At 40.6% G+C, this 20,005-nt stretch overlaps 1 protein-coding gene across 1 annotated transcript in view; it reads left to right on the top strand.

Moving 5' to 3' along the window:
- The window catches only part of akt3b (v-akt murine thymoma viral oncogene homolog 3b), a 62,755-nt gene that overhangs the window by 22,359 nt on the left and 20,391 nt on the right, over positions 1-20,005 (top strand). The window contains exons 3-8 of the mRNA XM_041982515.1: positions 2,941-3,066; positions 3,148-3,259; positions 7,819-7,963; positions 8,132-8,263; positions 12,342-12,407; positions 12,530-12,598. Coding sequence (XP_041838449.1) covers positions 2,941-3,066; positions 3,148-3,259; positions 7,819-7,963; positions 8,132-8,263; positions 12,342-12,407; positions 12,530-12,598 — 650 coding nt within the window. The remainder of the gene's footprint in view (positions 1-2,940; positions 3,067-3,147; positions 3,260-7,818; positions 7,964-8,131; positions 8,264-12,341; positions 12,408-12,529; positions 12,599-20,005) is intronic.

The following is a 20,005-nucleotide window of genomic DNA, read 5'->3' as shown; positions in this document are numbered from 1 at the left end:
AGCTAAAACTGATCAGAAGGTGATAAAGCTGACAAATTATAATAACACTGTTAAAATCGACCCTCCTTTCAGACAAAGCCACCAGATCACAACCGCAGAAGATAATAGTCATTTAAAGAAGGAAGGAATTTAAAACCGAACAGCAGCTGGTCAGTCAGGACGTGGACATGGAGACGGCGTTTGCTACAGACATAAAAACTAACCCTAACAAACAGCAGCTGGTCAGTCAGGACGTGGACATGGAGACGGCGTTTGCTACAGACATAAAAACTAACCCTAACAAACAGCAGCTGGTCAGTCAGGACGTGGACATGGAGACGGTGTTTGCTACAGACATAAAAACTAACCCTAACAAACAGCAGCTGGTCAGTCAGGACGTGGACATGGAGACGGTGTTTGCTACAGACATAAAAACTAACCCTAACAAACAGCAGCTGGTCAGTCAGGACGTGGACATGGAGACGGTGTTTACTACAGACATAAAAACTAACCCTAACAAACAGCAGCTGGTCAGTCAGGACGTGGACATGGAGACGGTGTTTGCTACAGACATAAAAACTAACCCTAACAAACAGCAGCTGGTCAGTCAGGACGTGGACATGGAGACGGTGTTTGCTACAGACATAAAAACTAACCCTAACAAACAGCAGCTGGTCAGTCAGGACGTGGACATGGAGACGGTGTTTGCTACAGACATAAAAACTAACCCTAACAAACAGCAGCTGGCAGTTTTTGCTCTTGAGAGGTTTTTTTTCTGACGAGCCACCGATTTAAAGGAGATTTTAAAACCACGTGTCGATCTTGTTTATAAATGTTATGTTATTCCTGTTGTGAAGCTTTTTCCCTCTTTTCTAACACAGTCCCCTCCTGAAACCCCCCCCCCCGTGGTTTAATTTTCACTTGTTCTAATGGCAAGAAAAGATTCAAGAGGAAGAGCGGAGCCATGTGTGGTTTTATAAAGAAGACGTATGTTTGCATATTTACTGCGTTTCCCATCCATGTGGCCGTACTGAGTGGAAGTGGTTTGCGACCAGCTTGTCAAACAGTAACTCATTTGTGAGAAAATCATTGAATGCATGTGTGCTTTAGTTGTTTGGTACTTCAGCTGACAGGGAGATACGTATGAATTTGAAATTTGCAGTACTAGTATTGACCCATTTACAAGCTGTTTAGACCTGAGCTCTGAATCTCAGATTTGAGTCCCAACAGAATGGCTAGATATTTGAATTATTTTACTCCAGGAACTAAGACCTCTGGATCCACACAAGCAGGATTTGTTTTTGGTGGGTACACACCTACTGCCTCGGCCATGTTAAGACATTTACCATGCACTTTGTAAGCTTGGCTCTAACTTCTGTTATCGTGGTACCGTGTACATAGAACACTTACATCTGCATTCATTTGTGTATGACTATCAGGCCACAAAGACAGCAAATCAGTGATTATATATGCAAACAAGAGAGGGCCCAGTATAGTTCCTGGTGGAAGACCAGAGGTCAAACCAAGCGCACTTGTTTGAAAATGACCAGTTCACTCTGTTTAAGGTCAGTTTGAGAGATAAGATTCTAACCATGTCATCCAGGGACCGTTTTTCTGATATTTTATGATTAATGATGGGCTAATGATAAATTAAGATTTTAATCATATTTGTATCTATTCCAAACGCATCTTTTGCCTTTGATGGTTGAAGAGATTTGATTATACTTTGACAGCATGTCTTATACATGGTGGTAGAGCAGGTGGTGGTGGAAGATGCCAGAGCTGCCACGTCTCCGTCAGTCTGCACCAGCTACCATCACCAAGTATGAATGAGGACTGAATGAGTGGAAAGGGCTATAGAAATCTATTCCATTATTATACCAAAAACTGGTTCTGTTTAGCCAACATTAATTTACCTAGCATGAAAGACTGGTGTAATATTTTCCATAGAATAAACAAAGTTAGGAGCTGGGTCCTGTTTCAGCTTTCCATCCAAGTTCAGCTGGTTTACCTGTGTTGTGTGTTTTACTACCCGTTAGTGCTGCTGATGCTGATACTGCTGCTGCAGGTGAAGGTGGGTCCAAACATGAACATACTACCTGGAGAATGATATAAACGGTGTGAAGCTTACAGCTCATTCAATTCACTGGAATATCCTGCAGCTTTCTGGGTAGCCAGATGATTTAAAATAAGACTAACAAACAATAAAACCTGGAATGTGACGTATAATTCTACGCTGTATAGAAATGTAGTGGAGTCAGTGGAAAGTAGAGATACTTGCTGTAAAATGTGGTGAAGTAAAAAATTAAAAGCATACAAAATGAGTAACAAAATCTACTTAAGTGAAGAACAGATGCATGAAAAATGTACTTAAATACAGTATTGAAGTACTTGTACTTTGTTACATTCCACCACTGTCATGGCGGATCATCAGTTAAGTCTGTGCATTCAATTAAACTGATAACTAACTTGATCTTATGGTCTAATCTTCAAAAAAGAGACAAGAATTTAGTCGGCACACAGCTGCATCCTTTTTCTGATTTTAGAGAACAGATGGAAAAACACTGGGCATGTGAAAAGAAAAGTATGATAACTCAGACTGACCTCTTCATGAAGAAAACTTCGGAAAGCTGAAAAGTTTATTTCAGCCTATAAACTGAGGAGCTCAGCATGTGGAAGCCTCAGAGAAAAAGATCAGTGGGGATGTGGGAAACCAGAGATGACTTAGAAAGGTGCAGTTTTGTTGAGTTTCACGAATGTGTAAGTCACAGTTGATAATACTTGAGGAGAAAGAGGAGGCCCATACAGACTGAGCCCAGTTCCAGACAGCATTTTAATACCCTGACGTGTCGGCTCGGTCTGTGGGGCCGACACCAACATGCAGGAACACCAAACACACACGTAATAACTAAATGGCTGTATGGCTGTGACATGTTGAACTCACGTTATTCCTCCTTGCAGGGGAGTATATCAAGAACTGGCGACCACGCTACTTTTTACTGAAGACAGATGGTTCTTTCATCGGCTACAAGGACAAACCACAGGATTCAGACCTGGCCTACCCGCTCAACAACTTCTCCGTAGCAAGTAGGACTCAAGCAGAACATCACAGCCTTACAAACTGCAAACTAAAGTCTGTGGAAAACTTCACGTCTGTTTGGCTTGCAGAATGTCAGCTGATGAAGACAGAACGGCCAAAGCCAAACACCTTCATCATCCGCTGTCTGCAGTGGACCACGGTCATTGAGAGGACTTTTCACGTCGATACTCCTGATGAGAGGTGAGCAATGAGTTCTTCACAATGTTCATCCAGCTGCTTCTTTGGTTTATTTACAATGCGTGCTGCTGTGTAAACCCAAAGTAAGAAGTAAAATCATTATCAGTGGGACCTTTTTCTGCATATCAAGAGGAAAAACTTATAAAACCATTAACCAAAAGAAGAAAGCTTCACCTTCTTTCCTAATGAGGTAGTCAGTAGACAGATTAGTTTTCCAGGATAAAACCTTTTCATCGTTTCCTTCTTTAAAACCATGTTTAGTCATCCCGAACCCCCTTCAGCAGGACCCCAGACCAACGTTCAGCAGTGGTTTGGGTGCACCAGTGTCGCGCTCTAAACCACGTTTTTAAACATGCCAGCCATTTTCTTTTTTACAATTACCCAGAGACGTTCGGTGGTTTTTCAGTTCCCGTAAACAACAATGAGGTTTGGGAACAAAAGTTTATTTGAAGAATGAATTTTGAGCTGAAGAAAAATCATTACTCTTGAAAACAAACTTAAACTAACAGCTTCAGTGAATTAATCGAGCTAAAGATGCAAACTTCCCTTCCCCAGATTTACTGGCAAATATCTACTTAGACTTGAATTTGTCTGGGTAGACGTTTGTCAAGCCATACGCATTTGTTTTCCTTTTCTTTGGTTTTGTTTTTGTTTCTTTATTATTCTTTTAATTTATTTAGTGTAAATAGACAAGCAGCACTCTCCTCTGTTGGTAGTTTAGTTGATGGCCGGCTTTCTGTAGGACAGCCTCCAGGTGCAGACTGGCCGGCTGAGATGGAGGCTGCTCTGGTTTTCTGGCAAGTCTCCCTGCCAGCCAGTATTTTCTCAGCCTAATGACTCACGAATAAACAGCTATTTTTCATTGTTCTAGAGCCACATTTTCAAACTGTTTAGAGAACTTAGAGCTTCTGTCGCCCTTGAAGCTACTGCTGAACTTCTGGGGAGGATTGGAGTCGGTTCCGGTGACGCCACACAGACGGGAGGTGGTAGCTGTTTAAATAAGCTTCACTTCCTTTGCTTGTTCATTTGGCTCACACACCTGCTGATCAGAGCCAGTCAGAGGAGAGGATCCATCCTTTCTCAGCCTTCAGTTGGCTTCTTATCATGGTGTCGTTCTTCCATGAGAATGGAATGAACACAACATGCAAACCGAACATGAACCCATATCATACATTTTAAATGTACTTTGATCCTAAACCATTTAAAGCTTTTTCAACCAGTAATTCTAAAATGAACACGATGTGGAGACTTCAGGAGCGATGTGATGCACTTTTCTGGTCTTCTGAAGTTGATCTTTTAGAGCAGAGCTGAAAACACACATTTTTAGTAATCAGTCTGTTTCTAAATCGCTCTGATTCGGTTCATTGTGGAAATATTCTCCAGGTGGTTGTAGGCTGGAAGTAGAATATGAAGGTCCATATTCACACCCAGATTTCCGGCTTTGTTTACAGGTTTTAACATTACAAACTGAGTTTGACCAAAGATGTTTAAACTCTTTGGCTTCACATATAGTCTCAAACCAGCCCGGTTCCCAAACAGGTTTCCGTTTTGTGCTGCATGTTATGATCACGTGTATGAGATGCAGCACCAAGGTCCAGTAAAACCGAGACGCAGACGTTGCTGTTGTTGGTGTTGATGTGAACGTAGAGCCGTCTCCGTGCTGTGGTGTGGGGTGAAATAGCTTGGACACCCTGTAAGGATACATGGAGAAGCTCAGAGAGCAACATCAGTCATCCCAGCCTGAGAGACGGTGCTGCTCTTGGAGAAATCGTTCAACAAAACAGTAAGTTAAACTGCATCCCCCAACCTACGCCCTCCAGCTGCTCCTGGGTGATCTCCTTCCAGCCAGGTCTGGGTCAGAGCTGGGGTCTCCTTCCAGCTGGAAATCCACAAAAAGCCTCTAAAGAAAGCATTTTAATCACATACCGGAACCACCATAGCTTACTCCTTTTCACGCAGTCTTTCAGGAGTTGTTCATGTCTCATGACCGTATGTGAGGGTCTACGAAGGAGGACCAGTACATCAAAAGCTTCGCCTTTCAGCTCAGGTTCCTCTTAACACCAACAGACCAGATCAGTACCTTCATTACTGCTGGAGAAGCCCCTGTCTTTCTGTCCATCTCTAGCGCCACCCTACCACTAGTTGTTAACAACAGTCCGAGATACTTCAACTCTTCTGCTTGAGCCACAGAATAACAGTCGGCTTGAAGAAGCCAAAAGAACCACATCATCTTCAAGAAGCAGCCTGCAATCCTGAGCTTTCCAGACACCCTCCTCTACCGACTATACCCCAAGATCCTGTATATGAATACTACAAAGATTTTTAACTCAGTTTTACATGAAGGAGGCAGACACAGCTCCTGCCTGGGATATGTAGACTCCTAATAACCTGCAGCAGCTGAGTCTTCATGGAAAAGTTAGCCGAGTACCTTCATACAAGTTTAAATGAGCTGCGACCCGCCTTTGATAGGCAAGTATTTGTTTTGTTTGGGTTAAAATGTCAATCTGAGCCAAATTCTTGTAAAAACGTTTGTCAAAGTGATACTACAGCAGATACCAAGACAGAAGATGTGTGTCTGAACAAGATGCAGCAGATCCTCAAGAGTTTTTCTATCTTGATGCAAATATTTACAAAGCAGCATTAAAAATTTACTTCAAATATATATTATATATATATATGTATGTATGTATGTATATGAAACCTTTTCTGCATCTTTATGTTTTCTTCATGCTAATAGTTATGTAGACTAAATCATGCTGTATAAACCAGTGTAGGTGATGTGGTCTGACTGCAGCTCTGAAAGGAAAATTCCTTGTGCTGTTAAATTCTCACTGGACACAATAGTCAGTCAACACTGAGGACAAAAAGCACCGGAAACCTGTGGTGTGTGTGTGTGTGTGGCTGGATGCCATGTCACATGTGTGTGTTATGTTGTGCTTTGTTCCAGAACACATTATAATACACACATGACTTGTTGCCCCGAGGGTGAGAGGGGAGACCCAGCAGCAACAGCTCTTTGGTTTTTAGGATGTTGGATTTCTGTCATAAGACAGAGCTTAACAGCTAAAGTAGTTTAGGTTGGATTAAACCAAATTCTGATTATTAAAATTTTTATCAATTCACATGTCAGACAAACAGAATCTGGCTAATCTAAGTTAACCTTTTTTCCATTTTTCCAGCATAAAAACACAGTGATGCTGCTGTTTGTGTCGTTTTATCCTGGTATTTCTATTTTTCCAGAGGGCTGAATTTTTTTTAAATCCAAAATGTTGCAGTTAATAAATGGATGAATTTTCATGTTGCGCGGCGCCTGATCCAGGTTTCAGACCTGCAGCGGTTTTATAAATCCACTCCTTTGGTCGTAGTTGCTGACGCCTTTCTCCTGCAACAGTCATCTAAACGTCATGCACGGCTACACTCAGCATTAAGCTACGTTACATTTTCAGTCCTCATTGCACATTTATTTTCCATAAATGACTGAAACGCTGAGACAAAAGACACCAAGGGGGTGACTCAAAAAAACTGAACATTTTTCTTTGTGTGGCGTTGCAACCCCGTGTGCACGTCTGCATGAGCGAGCGCAACATTTCACATGCACGAATGTCGCTTGGCTGGAGCCATTTTCACGTCATCGCGTAAGTTCCACAGAAAATGATGGAGAAGGAGCGACGTCGCCTCCAGTGTGTCCAGCCCAGAACTTGAGAGGTGTTTGCAACTCGCGTTGAATAAAACCAAAGCAGTTGGGGCTGTGGGAGGAGTCTGCAGCAGTGGGAGGAGTCTGCAGCAGCGTGCTGTGGGAGGAGTCTGCAGCAGTGGGAGGAGTCTGCAGCAGCGTGCTGTGGGAGGAGTCTGCAGCAGCGTGCTGTGGGAGGAGTTAGCAGCAGCGTGTTGTGGGAGGAGTCTGCAGCAGCGTGCTGTGGGAGGAGTCTGCAGCAGTGCGAGGAGTCTGCAGCAGCGTGCTGTGGGAGGAGTCTGCAGCAGTGGGAGGAGTCTGCAGCAGCGTGCTGTGGGAGGAGTCTGCTAAGTGGTGCTTGATTTGTAACTGAAAATCACACGAGGAAACTGCGAAGGACAAAAATAATCGGATCATTTCATTTTTAGGATTGTTGAAAACCCAGGTTGTAATTGGGATTAAAATTGGATTAATGGCCCGGCCCTACTGCAAGCATGTAGAGAGACGAGGAGCTGTGCTGTAAATAAGATCAGGCTCTTTAGGTTTTACTACAAGGACAAAGTAGAATCCTGTTCTGGAGGAAACTTCAGTGTTTGGGCCACAGGTTGCATCGTGTAGCTGGTAAATGAAGCCGCTCATATCTCAGCTTCACATCTTTGTTAGAATATAGAGCGTCTCATATTTACATGTCGTCTCATTGGCTTATCCTCCATTTCATGTTAGAAATATATTTCTGCGTGTACACTGAAAGGTGGAATTTAAAGATTAAATCTCAATATCTGTCAGAAAAATGCAATTAGATTTTATTTTTAAACCATTCAGGCCTACTTCCACATCCTTAATAAAGGAGTTTTGACTCTCATATTTGAGCCCTTATTCTCTGCTCTAGGGATGAATGGGCCGAAGCCATCCAGACGGTAGCAGAGTCCCTTGCTAAGCAGGAGGAGGAGGGCATCCTGTGCAGCCCCACGTCCCAGATCGAGAATGTCAACGAGGAGGAGATGGACACCTCCATCACTCACTACAAACGAAAGGTGCACAAGTTAAATGTGAAAACTAAAGAAGAGTTGCATGTAGAAAAATACCCTTCAGACATGCTGCGTTCTAACGGGATGAAATGTCTAGACAACTGGAAATACTGGTTTTCTTTTTGGGGAAGAATGACAGGTTTCTTTGTGTTTCTCTGCTGTATTTCTGTGCAGACAATGAATGACTTTGACTATCTGAAGCTTCTGGGCAAAGGCACTTTTGGAAAAGTCATTCTGGTGAGAGAGAAGGCAAGCGGCACCTACTACGCCATGAAGATCCTCAAGAAGGAAGTCATTATAGCCAAGGTGCTCGTCTTAATGATCAATATTCCACTTTTCATGCACACATTTAGATATATAAAAACATGAGAATGGTGTGAGAACAGGCAGATCCACTCGTCTTAAGAAGTCGAGAAAACGTGTGGGACACATTTCCAGTTTTTATATACTGTGGGTGAACGAGCCAACATTAAAGTGTAATTAGCAGCTATTAGACAATTTTCCAGGTAGCTTCTTTGAGTCATCTGCAGACAGAAATATTGGTTTTTGTCTCCTGCAGTGGGAACAGGTTGCTTTATTTGTCAGTCAGTTCTTTATTTGTAAAATGTTGCTTTAAGTGGACGTTCAGTAACAGCTGCAATTAACATATCAGTGGCTGCGTTTTACTTTTGATTGGATCAAACGTCCAACCAGAATAAAAGTGCGTCATGTAAACGCCGCAGCCTATCCGAGAGGGATGATTTAAACCTTTCCATAATCGGATCAGCAGGAAAAAATCCTGTGTTTTCACGCTCATTCTGATCATTCTCTGGTGTGTGTGTTGTTTCTGGTCTGAGTGGAAAACTCTGAGTTAAGGATTATTCATCATTGACTTTAGAAAGGCACAAAACAGTGAGTTGTTCCACATCTTTCGTTGATCAGTACACATCACACACATCAAAAACATGATGTATTAAACCTACTGATCATGTAAACACACATGTAAACAGCTGACTGGATCACTTTACTTGGCATCCATGTAAACAGCTGACTGGATCACTTTACTTAGCATCCATGTAAACAGCTGACTGGATCACTTTACTTAGCTCCATGTAAACAGCTGACTGGATCACTTTACTTAGCTCTATGTAAACAGCTGACTGGATCACTTTACTTAGCATCCATATAAACAGCTGACTGGATCACTTTACTTAGCATCCATGTAAACAGCTGACTGGATCACTTTACTTAGCTCTATGTAAACAGCTGACTGGATCACTTTACTTAGCATCCATGTAAACAGCTGACTGGATCACTTTACTTAGCATCCATGTAAACAGCTGACTGGATCACTTTACTTAGCATCCATGTAAACAGCTGACTGGATCACTTTACTTAGCATCCATGTAAACAGCTGACTGGATCACTTTACTTAGCATCCATGTAAACAGCTGACTGGATGACTTTACTTAGCATCCATGTAAACAGCTGACTGGATGACTTTACTTAGCATCCATGTAAACAGCTGACTGGATCACTTTACTTAGCATCCATGTAAACAGCTGACTGGATCACTTTACTTGGCATCCATGTAAACAGCTGACTGGATCACTTTACTTGGCATCCATGTAAACAGCTGACTGGATCACTTTACTTAGCATCCATGTAAACAGCTGACTGGATCACTTTACTTAGCTCTATGTAAACAGCTGACTGGATCACTTTACTTAGCTCTATGTAAACAGCTGACTGGATCACTTTACTTAGCATCCATGTAAACAGCTGACTGGATCACTTTACTTGGCATCCATGTAAACAGCTGACTGGATCACTTTACTTAGCATCCATGTAAACAGCTGACTGGATCACTTTACTTAGCTCTATGTAAACAGCTGACTGGATCACTTTACTTAGCATCCATATAAACAGCTGACTGGATCACTTTACTTAGCTCTATGTAAACAGCTGACTGGATCACTTTACTTAGCATCCATGTAAACAGCTGACTGGATCACTTTACTTAGCATCCATGTAAACAGCTGACTGGATCACTTTACTTAGCATCCATGTAAACAGCTGACTGGATCACTTTACTTAGCATCCATGTAAACAGCTGACTGGATCACTTTACTTAGCATCCATGTAAACAGCTGACTGGATGACTTTACTTAGCATCCATGTAAACAGCTGACTGGATCACTTTACTTAGCATCCATGTAAACAGCTGACTGGATGACTTTACTTAGCATCCATGTAAACAGCTGACTGGATCACTTTACTTAGCATCCATGTAAACAGCTGACTGGATCACTTTACTTGGCATCCATGTAAACAGCTGACTGGATCACTTTACTTAGCATCCATGTAAACAGCTGACTGGATCACTTTACTTAGCATCCATGTAAACAGCTGACTGGATCACTTTACTTAGCATCCATGTAAACAGCTGACTGGATCACTTTACTTAGCATCCATGTAAACAGCTGACTGGATCACTTTACTTAGCATCCATGTAAACAGCTGGGATCTCTGATCAGATTGATTTTAATCGTATGGAACTGGGGTATTCAACGACAATTTGCAGTTAAAGAAAAACTTTAGAGCCAAGGTCCAGGAGATCATAATGATTATTTTATGTTATACACACACACACATATATGTGTGTGTGTGTATATTCATATATTAAACTTAAATAGGAAGTAAGTGGCTGGTTTATACTGATTTTAAATCCGAACTGAATATTTCCTCAGAGGTGAAAACATTGCTGTAAACATCCGAATAAATAAAAGTCATTAGTCAAATTTCAAATTTGTTGACTAAATAATGAGACCTTTAAGTCTAGAAGACCCTTCTTTTATAAAAGCTACCACATTTATAATTCAGCCTCTGTTGCTTATAAGTCAGAAGTTGAGTTCTATGTCAGCTGAGATGTTGTAGTAAAAAGAAACTGCAGGTCAGGATGTCTTTTCCACTTTGGTTAACCCCTTAAGCCCCACGGACCCACGGTCCAACAGGTGTAAACACAAGTTCATGTGTGTAAAAAAGTTACTTTAGTGATGTAAGGATATTTTATTTATAATGTGTCTTAAAGAAGAAAACTTAATGCCACTAAATCAACTCTCCAAGTGCATTTAGTCAACAAAGTATTTGTTTAATAACTTTAAAATACGTATGCCACAAACAACAGCTCCACCATAACCAGTAACACCCGAAACAAAATGAAACACAACGCGTGATCCGTTCACTCCACCCCAACATGATGGTATCAAATGAAACTAGAAAAGCTGCACTTTCATATGATACCAAGCATAAAAAGATATTCACCAAGCACCTCACGTCAGTCTCAAAACAAACACAAAGCTAACCTTCGCATATCACAGCAGCCTTATCAGATAGCATGTTTATCACCAAATACACCAAATCCCAAAGATATTCTCACAAACTGCGATATTTTTTATTTCCTTACCTTTTTGTGGTCATTTTCAGTCTGTCCACATTGTTCTTTAACCAAAACTCACAGCGTAGTAATCCATAATGGTGAAACTGCGTCATGCGCTAACATGTCATATGCTCCCATTCACAGACATGTTGTTGTCTTGTTGTGGGTCTTGGCAGTTAAATAAAGGTTGGTCAAATTCTACATCTAACGAGCTTTCCAACGATATCTTACACTTGGACGACACTTTATCTGTCAGGTATAAATGCTTGGTGTAAACAAAGGAGCAAAGGTGCCATTTGGCTGCAGTTACGTACGTGGGCGCATCGGAAAGAGCGAATATCGAACAGCGTTCATTTTGACTTTTTATCCATTTAGAACGAAGGATAAAAGCCATAAACATGTCCAAGAAATTACAAAAAAACAAATACACTGTGTTAGAAGCTCTGGAGGAAATACAGACACAGCATAATTTGGCACAGTTTGGGTATCCAAGTGACCAAATGGAGAGTCGACCTGGTTCTATCCACACTAAAACCTACATTAAAGCTACGAGCTTTGTTCTCTTCTCATGAAACTTTGAATGATTTCTATCATGATGTTTTCATCTGTGTAAAAAAAACAATTAGGCGAGGATATCTTTTTTTTATTTTAACCTATGGTTTATCACAATTTGCACAGACATATGAACATTCACAATGTTTCTGACACTGGATTTATACTCCATAGGGTCCTATCTGTCCATTGAGACCAAGGTTATGTATACTGACCTGAAAATTACAGAATTATTGTTGATTTAATTTAAGTAGGTCTGTTCAGGCGAACTACACCTCCAAAAACCCTCGGGTTCAAGAGGTTAATGAGCCATGTGTCTTTCAGCCTTTCTACTCCTGCTTTTCACACATTTCCATCCAGTTACAGTTTATCTGATTTGTCTCATGACTCCTCCTCTTTGTTTTTTCATCACAGGATGAAGTTGCTCACACGCTGACAGAAAGTAGGGTATTAAAAAACACTCGGCATCCATTCCTAACTGTAAGTACGACTGTGTAGATTAAACATGGATGACTATGGTTGAGTACAATCAGGCGTTGTGAAGTCATCTGGAAGAAAGCGTGAATTTCTACTACAAACTGTCTGCTTTGTGTATCTTGCAGTCTCTGAAGTACTCGTTCCAGACGAAAGATCGGCTGTGCTTTGTAATGGAGTATGTGAACGGAGGAGAGGTAAAAAAACTTCATAATGCTGATTACGTCTACAGTGAGAGAAGGTGTTTGTTGTTTATCACTAGTATCTGTTTACTGATGGCTTCAGTGTTTTTATTCTATTTTAACTCAAACCTGTTGCAGTGTGATTGGGTCGATGCCCCATTCTGCTGGTTTCACTGTACCTTGAATTCAGCTCATGTTTTCAACAATATTTCTCTTAGAAGTTGGAAGTCAGTCTGTTTTGGTTTTGAGGCTTCAGTCAAACATGACCCTCAGTCTAGTTTTTTCAGCTTTCAAGACGATTAAAAAGTCACTCTTTGATGACTCATAGAGTTCTGCAGCTTTTGTCTATCGTCACATTCACTTGTACCTGTATTCAGGTGTAAATTCAGGGCTCTACATGAGCTCGAGTTGATTAAAAACGTTGCAGCATCCCTCCTGTTAGAAATCAGATTGGTTTTAAAATACTGCTGCTCACCTTTAAAGCCTTAACAGCCTTGCCTCTAAATACATCCTGGACTTCCTGACATGATACACTCTTCACCACTGAGGTCCACAGAGATCTTCCTTCTGAACACTCCCAGACCACAGTTTGGGACAAAGGAAGAGCTTTTTCCACAAAATGGAATGCCCATTATGTTTGTTTATTTTTGGTCATCAGGGTTCTTGCAGAAAACATTCATCTTAGAGGAGAAAAGAGGCATGTACCACATTTAGCTGTTTATTTCCATCTGCAGTCGCAGAGCAGGTAAACTAAAAATGTGCTTCACTTTCATTAGTGCAAACACAGTTAACCGACTTCACTAAGACTCATAACCATACAACTCATTTCATAAAGATAATTCCTCAGTTTAAATTCCTCTCTCAGAGATTTATTATCCCCACGTCTGCTGTGATTCTCTTCTGGACTCCTTTTATTTATTTTTCATCCTTTTTATCTAATTAATTCCTTAAATTAAATCATTTTATTTTGTTTACCATTTTATATTTACACACACTATATATATAATATATATATAAATATATAAATATATATATATATAAATATATATATATATATATATAAATATAAATATATATATATATTTTATATATACACATATATATACACACATATACAGTACAGACCAAAAGTTTGGACACACCTTCTCATTCAAAGAGTTTTCTTTATTTTCATGACTATGAACATTGTAGATTCACACTGAAGGCATCCAAACTATGAATTAACACATGTGGAAGTATAGTACATAACCAAAAAGTGTGAAACAACTGAAAATATGTCATATTCTAGGTTCTTCAAAGTAGCCACCTTTCGCTTTGATTACTGCTTTGCACACTCTTGGCATTCTCTTGATGAGCTTCAAGAGGTAGTCATCTGAAATGCTCTTCCAACAGTCTTGAAGGAGTTCCCAGAGATGCTTAGCACTTGTTGGCCCTTTTGCCTTCACTCTGCGGTCCAGCTCACCCCAAACCATCTCGATTGGGTTCAGGTCTGGTGACTGTGGAGGCCAGGTCATCTGGCGCAGCACCCCATCACTCTCCTTCCTGGTCAAATAGCCCTTACACAGCCTGGAGGTGTGTTTGGGGTCATTGTCCTGTTGAAAAATAAATGATGGTCCAACTAAACGCAAACCGGATGGAATAGCATGCCGCTGCAAGATGCTGTGGTAGCCATGCTGGTTCAGTATGCCTTCAATTCTGAATAAATCCCCAACAGTGTCACCAGCAAAGCACCCCCACACCATCACACCTCCTCCTCCATGCTTCACGGTGGGAACCAGGCATGTAGAGACCATCCGTTCACCTTTTCTGCGTCGCACAAAGACACGGTGGTTGGAACCAAATATCTCAAATTTGGACTCATCAGACCAAAGCACAGATTTCCACTGGTCTAATGTCCATTCCTTGTGTTCTTTAGCCCAAACAAGTCTCTTCTGTTTGTTGCCTGTCCTTAGCAGTGGTTTCCTAGCAGATATTCTACCATGAAGGCCTGATTCACACAGTCTCCTCTTAACAGTTGTTCGACAGATGTGTCTGCTGCTAGAACTCTGTGTGGCATTGACCTGGTCTCTAATCTGAGCTGCTGTTAACCTGCGATTTCTGAGGCTGGTGACTCGGATGAACTTATCTTCCGCAGCAGAGGTGACTCTTGGTCTTCCTTTCCTGGGGCGGTCCGCATGTGAGCCAGTTTCTTTGTAGCGTTTGATGGTTTTTGAGACTGCACTTGGGGACACTTTCAAAGTTTTCCCAATTTTTCGGACTGACTGACCTTCATTTCTTAAAGTAATGATGGCCACTCGTTTTTCTTTACTTAGCTGCTTTTTTCTTGCCATAATACAAATTCTAACAGTCTATTCAGTAGGACTATCAGCTGTGTATCCACCTGACTTCTCCACAATGCAACTGATGGTCCCAACCCCATTTATAAGGCAAGAAATCCCACTTATTAAACCTGACAGGGCACACCTGTGAAGTGAAAACCATTTCAGATGACTACCTCTTGAAGCTCATCAAGAGAATGCCAAGAGTGTGCAAAGCAGTAATCAAAGCAAAAGGTGGCTACTTTGAAGAACCTAGAATATGACATATTTTCAGTTGTTTCACACTTTTTGGTTATGTACTATACTTCCACATGTGTTAATTCATAGTTTGGATGCCTTCAGTGTGAATCTACAATGTTCATAGTCATGAAAATAAAGAAAACTCTTTGAATGAGAAGGTGTGTCCAAACTTTTGGTCTGTACTGTATATATATATATATATATTTTTTTTTTTTGAGTTCAGAAACAGAAGGACACAGAATGTAAAAGCCCTAAAACTAAACAAACTCAAATCTTATACAACAAAATCAATAAAAATAGAAAAACAAACAAACAAAAAAACTATATATAAATATATAAAACAAACAAAAAAAACTATATATATATATATATATATATATATATATACATTAAAAAAATAAACTATATATAAATAAATATATATAAAAAACAAAAAAAACTATATATTATATATATATATATATATATATATATATATATATATATATATATATATATATATATATATATACATATATATACATATTAAAAAACAAAAGCTATATATAAATATATATAAAAACCAAACAAAAAAAAAACCTAAGTAACTCTGCCAAAGTGTCTCATTTGGGTCACTTTGCCGGTCCCAAGCCCGGATAAAGGAAGAGGGTAATGGAGCTTGTACATTTTAGGAAACCAACATTGAAGACTCTGTTCAGGGTTATGCTGTATAATTTAGGTTAAAACAACAAAACCAGTGAGCACATAAAACAGATTGAAGGTAAAAGACCAGAAGAGATTAAACCAACTACATACAAAGTTATACATAAAGTTTGTTTAAACTGCGCCTGCATTGACGTAACGAGTGAGACTCTGTGTGATAAGGTGGATGTAAGTCACAACGATTTCATTCAAACTTTATTCACACTTTATTTTCCTCTTTTTTTATGCAAGTCAGTGTCTCACTTGTGCAGTTAAAACTTTGATGTTTTGAATTGCTTTGAATTGAGTGTAAAGGACAATCTGATATTTCCAGCTTTTTCTTTTTATTTACCATTTATTTAATTCAGTCTTTTTCATTTTCCAAAAAACATAATGAAATATATATATGACACACACACACACACACATATATATATATATATATATGACACACACACACAGAGGGAGGCATCCATCTCACCAGTTAACACTTGCAGTAAAGGGAAAAAGAAATTAGGAATTGTCATGTTTGCCCTTGTATATGATCCTTCAAAACATACATTTTGAAATTTTAATATAAAAAACGTCCTCTTATCAAAATGCGCTCTTTAAACCATGCTGGTGCCAGGACGGGTGCTGAGAAAAGATTTCTTACAGGTCTGTGGCTGGTAGATCCGTTATCATAGTAACGGACATCCAGGCGACCACTCAGAGTTCATTATGGTAATAAAAGAGTTTATCAGGTTAAAGGCCATTTTGGTGGGTACACTGTAATTATTGGTGCTGGGACAATTTTATCTACAAGCTGTTTAAATCCAGCTATTTTAGAGCAGTTTGACTATTTTGGCTGCTCTTGACAGAAAGGAAGTCGTGTGCCCTGTTTTGACTACTCTTGGCACTCATATTTGAATGAGCCAATTCCAAGGACTTTCATTGATAAGATTTTTATTTTTGTTTTAAATGATCACCACAGAAATCAAAGTCAGACGACATGGTGAAACGATAAAGACTAACGACACATAACAAGGAGTAAGGACACAGCCAAATGTGTGGTCAGGTTTACCAACTACATACACAATGGTCCATAAACATAGGCGGTGTGCATATAAACACGTCTGAATGTTTTTGGCGTGGCTCAGTGGGTGGAGTGGTCTTCTTGCAGACTGAGGGTTGCCGGTTTGGTCCTCAGCCTGCCGAGATCATGTAACCCCAAATTGCTCCTGATGGGTCGTGGTTGAGTGCCTTGCCTTGCCTTGTGTGAATGGGATTTATGATGTGATTTATGATGTTAAATCGCTTTGGGTATCATTCCAGGTACAGTAAAAGTGCTATATAAATGCAGACCATTTACCATAAACACACATAGACAGTCATAGAAACGCATGGACACTCAGTGGCTCAGTGGACAGTCCTCTTCTCCTCGTTGTCCCACCTTCACTGCCCAATGTAGGAGGAAGAGGTTCAAACCTGCCGTAATAACTGATTCAAAATAAATATTTTCTGAACAGAGTTCAGTGTGATTTTAAAATTAATTAATGGATTATTGAAAGATTTTTTGTTCATGTAAATTTAAACAAATGTGTGGGATGTGTAGGATTTGTGGATGTGTGGGATGTGTAGGATTTGTGGATGTGTGGGATGTGTAGGATTTGTGAATGTGTGGGATGTGTAGGATTTGTGGATGTGTGGGATGTGTAGGATTTGTGAATGTGTGGGATGTGTAGGATTTGTGGATGTGTGGAAATTTGAGATGTGTGAATGTGTGTATGTATGGGATGTAGGATTTGTGGAATATGTGGATGTGTAGGATTTGTGGAGGTGTGGGATGTGTAGGATTTGTGGATGTGTGGGATGTGTAGGATTTGTGAATGTGTGGGATGTGTAGGATTTGTGAATGTGTGGGATGTGTAGGATTTGTGGATGGGTGGGATGTGTAGGATTTGTGGATGGGTGGGATGTGTAGGATTTGTGGATGGGTGGGATGTGTAGGATTTGTGGATGGGTGGGATGTGTAGGATTTGTGGATGGGTGGGATGTGTAGGATTTGTGGATGGGTGGGATGTGTAGGATTTGTGGATGTGTGGGATGTGTAGGATTTGTGGATGTGTGGGATGTGTAGGATTTGTGGATGTGTAGGATGTGTGGAATATGTGAATGTGTGGGATGTGTAGGATTTGTGAATGTGTGGGATGTGTAGGATTTGTGAATGTATGGGATGTAGGATTTGTGGATGTGTAGGATGTGTGGAATATGTGGATGTGTGGGATGAAACAAAGACTGACAATAAACATAGCGGATCAGTCTCACAGTTCTGACATTCAGTTTGTTTAAATACAACTGTAAACAATTGCAGATTCAAGTTTTTTTTTTCAACCCAAAGACCAAAGTAGTTGTTTTTGCTTCTTCGGCTCATTTAGGGGGTCCCTGTCTTGCTCAGCTACATTAGCCCGCCTCTCGTCTCACGTGTTGCTCTATCGCCTTACATCATTCCAGTCCATCCTCCCTCTCAGGTCCCCTGATGCCTCAGTGTTAGCCGTCTGAATCAGCAGTCTGCTGTAACTGGACCCTCTGAAACTGTGACCCAGTAATCCCTACCATCCTGTAAAACAGGGCTATCCCTGGATGCTGCCCTGACCAGCTCACTGAAATGTCACAAACAGCTAAATACCATCTGAAATATGTGTGAATTTAAAAGGAGCAGGATTTTATGTGATTGAACGGAAAATGATGTTATAGCCTCAGTGTCTTTGTTTTTTATACAACCAGAGACCAGAACCCGCTAAGGTTCAGCTCTGGATGCTGTTATTTGGAGGTAAATGATTTGGTATGCATTTTAGGAGTGGTGATAAGAACTGCCTACACTGGTCGGGTGGGGGGGGGGGTGTCGCTGTAGGTGAGTGCATGTGAAATGCCACAGAGGGGGAGGTGGTAAAAGAGAGGCAGCAAGGTTACAACACTTCAGACCGAGCTGGCTGCACATGGACCAGCGTCAACACAGCCTGGCGTTTGGGACGTTTCCTCTCTCTTCTCATCCTTTAATTTAATCTGATATCACCACATCTGTTCCAGAGCTGCGTAGAGATGCAGAAGATCAAGAAAAAACCCGCTCTGGGGACCAAAAGCTGGGAGGCTCATCAGTGAGTAACAGGCTGAAGATGGCTTCAGTCTAGGAAACCAGGCAGGGAAAATAGAATTGTCTGTTTTTGAGTTTTTTAAAGCTTTAAGAAGGCGAAGAAGCAGACAGCCAATCAGCAACAGGCCATGCGTCTGTCTTCAGACAAACGTTATCAGGGTTGGAGACGTTTCAAGTTAGCACATGGATGAGTTAGATCTAGTAACGTCTCTGGAAGTGTCTAAACACACTCAATCTGCCTTCAGATCCTTTAAATGAGAAAATGTTCTTGTTGTTTAAAGCAGGTGGAAGGAGCTGAGCACATCTTGTTGCTTTTCCTTCAGTCATCCAACTTGTCCCAAACCATTACAGCTTGGTTTAGGCTGGGGGGTTGTAGCAGGGGCTGCTTGTGCCTCCTTTACAGCGTCTAGAGCTCTGCTTCATTGTTCTAGTAAAATAAGATGAAGCTCCTGAATGGGACAAAGCAGGTGGCTGGTGTCACAGCAGGAATTTAAAGATTAATCGGACCAAAATTCATATTCAGAAGTGGTCTAATGTGTATTTTTTGTCCTTGTGGGTCATTAATGATTGCAGTAGGTCTCATTTGATGTTGAACTGTGGAAGAAATGAATGTTTGATATGTGAGCTGGGTAATCCTGGTGGACTGCTCTGCAGAGGGAACTCCTGGTGAGTCTTGTCTTACAGTGCTTTAGTTCATTGGTTCTTACAACACGTGTGATCTTGAATACATTAATAATGCAGAATTTCCTGATGTACAAGGCAACTTTTGGAGAAGACCTTGCCATACAACATCAGCTTGTGACAGAAAACAAGTTTGGATCATTTCATTAAGAGATTTAATGAAGTGTGTTTTGCAGGCGGGTGTGTGTGAATGGACCAGCCACTGATGTTTTGCTTGCAGGATTTTAAACTTAGTTTGTTTCTGCTGTATCGTTTAACAGTTTGTTTTTGGGAGAAGAATCATTCTTCATCTGGTGGAGACAACTTAATCTCCAGGGTTATTCCCTGCATGTCAGCATACCACACACACACATATCGGCTCTTATTGTC

This window comes from Melanotaenia boesemani, chromosome 4 (genome assembly GCF_017639745.1).
Source record: "Melanotaenia boesemani isolate fMelBoe1 chromosome 4, fMelBoe1.pri, whole genome shotgun sequence".
In the NCBI taxonomy this organism is placed as follows: Eukaryota; Metazoa; Chordata; class Actinopteri; order Atheriniformes; family Melanotaeniidae; genus Melanotaenia; species Melanotaenia boesemani.
The sequence above is the reverse complement of the archived record's forward strand: the minus strand, read 5'-3'. Positions and strand labels throughout refer to the sequence as shown.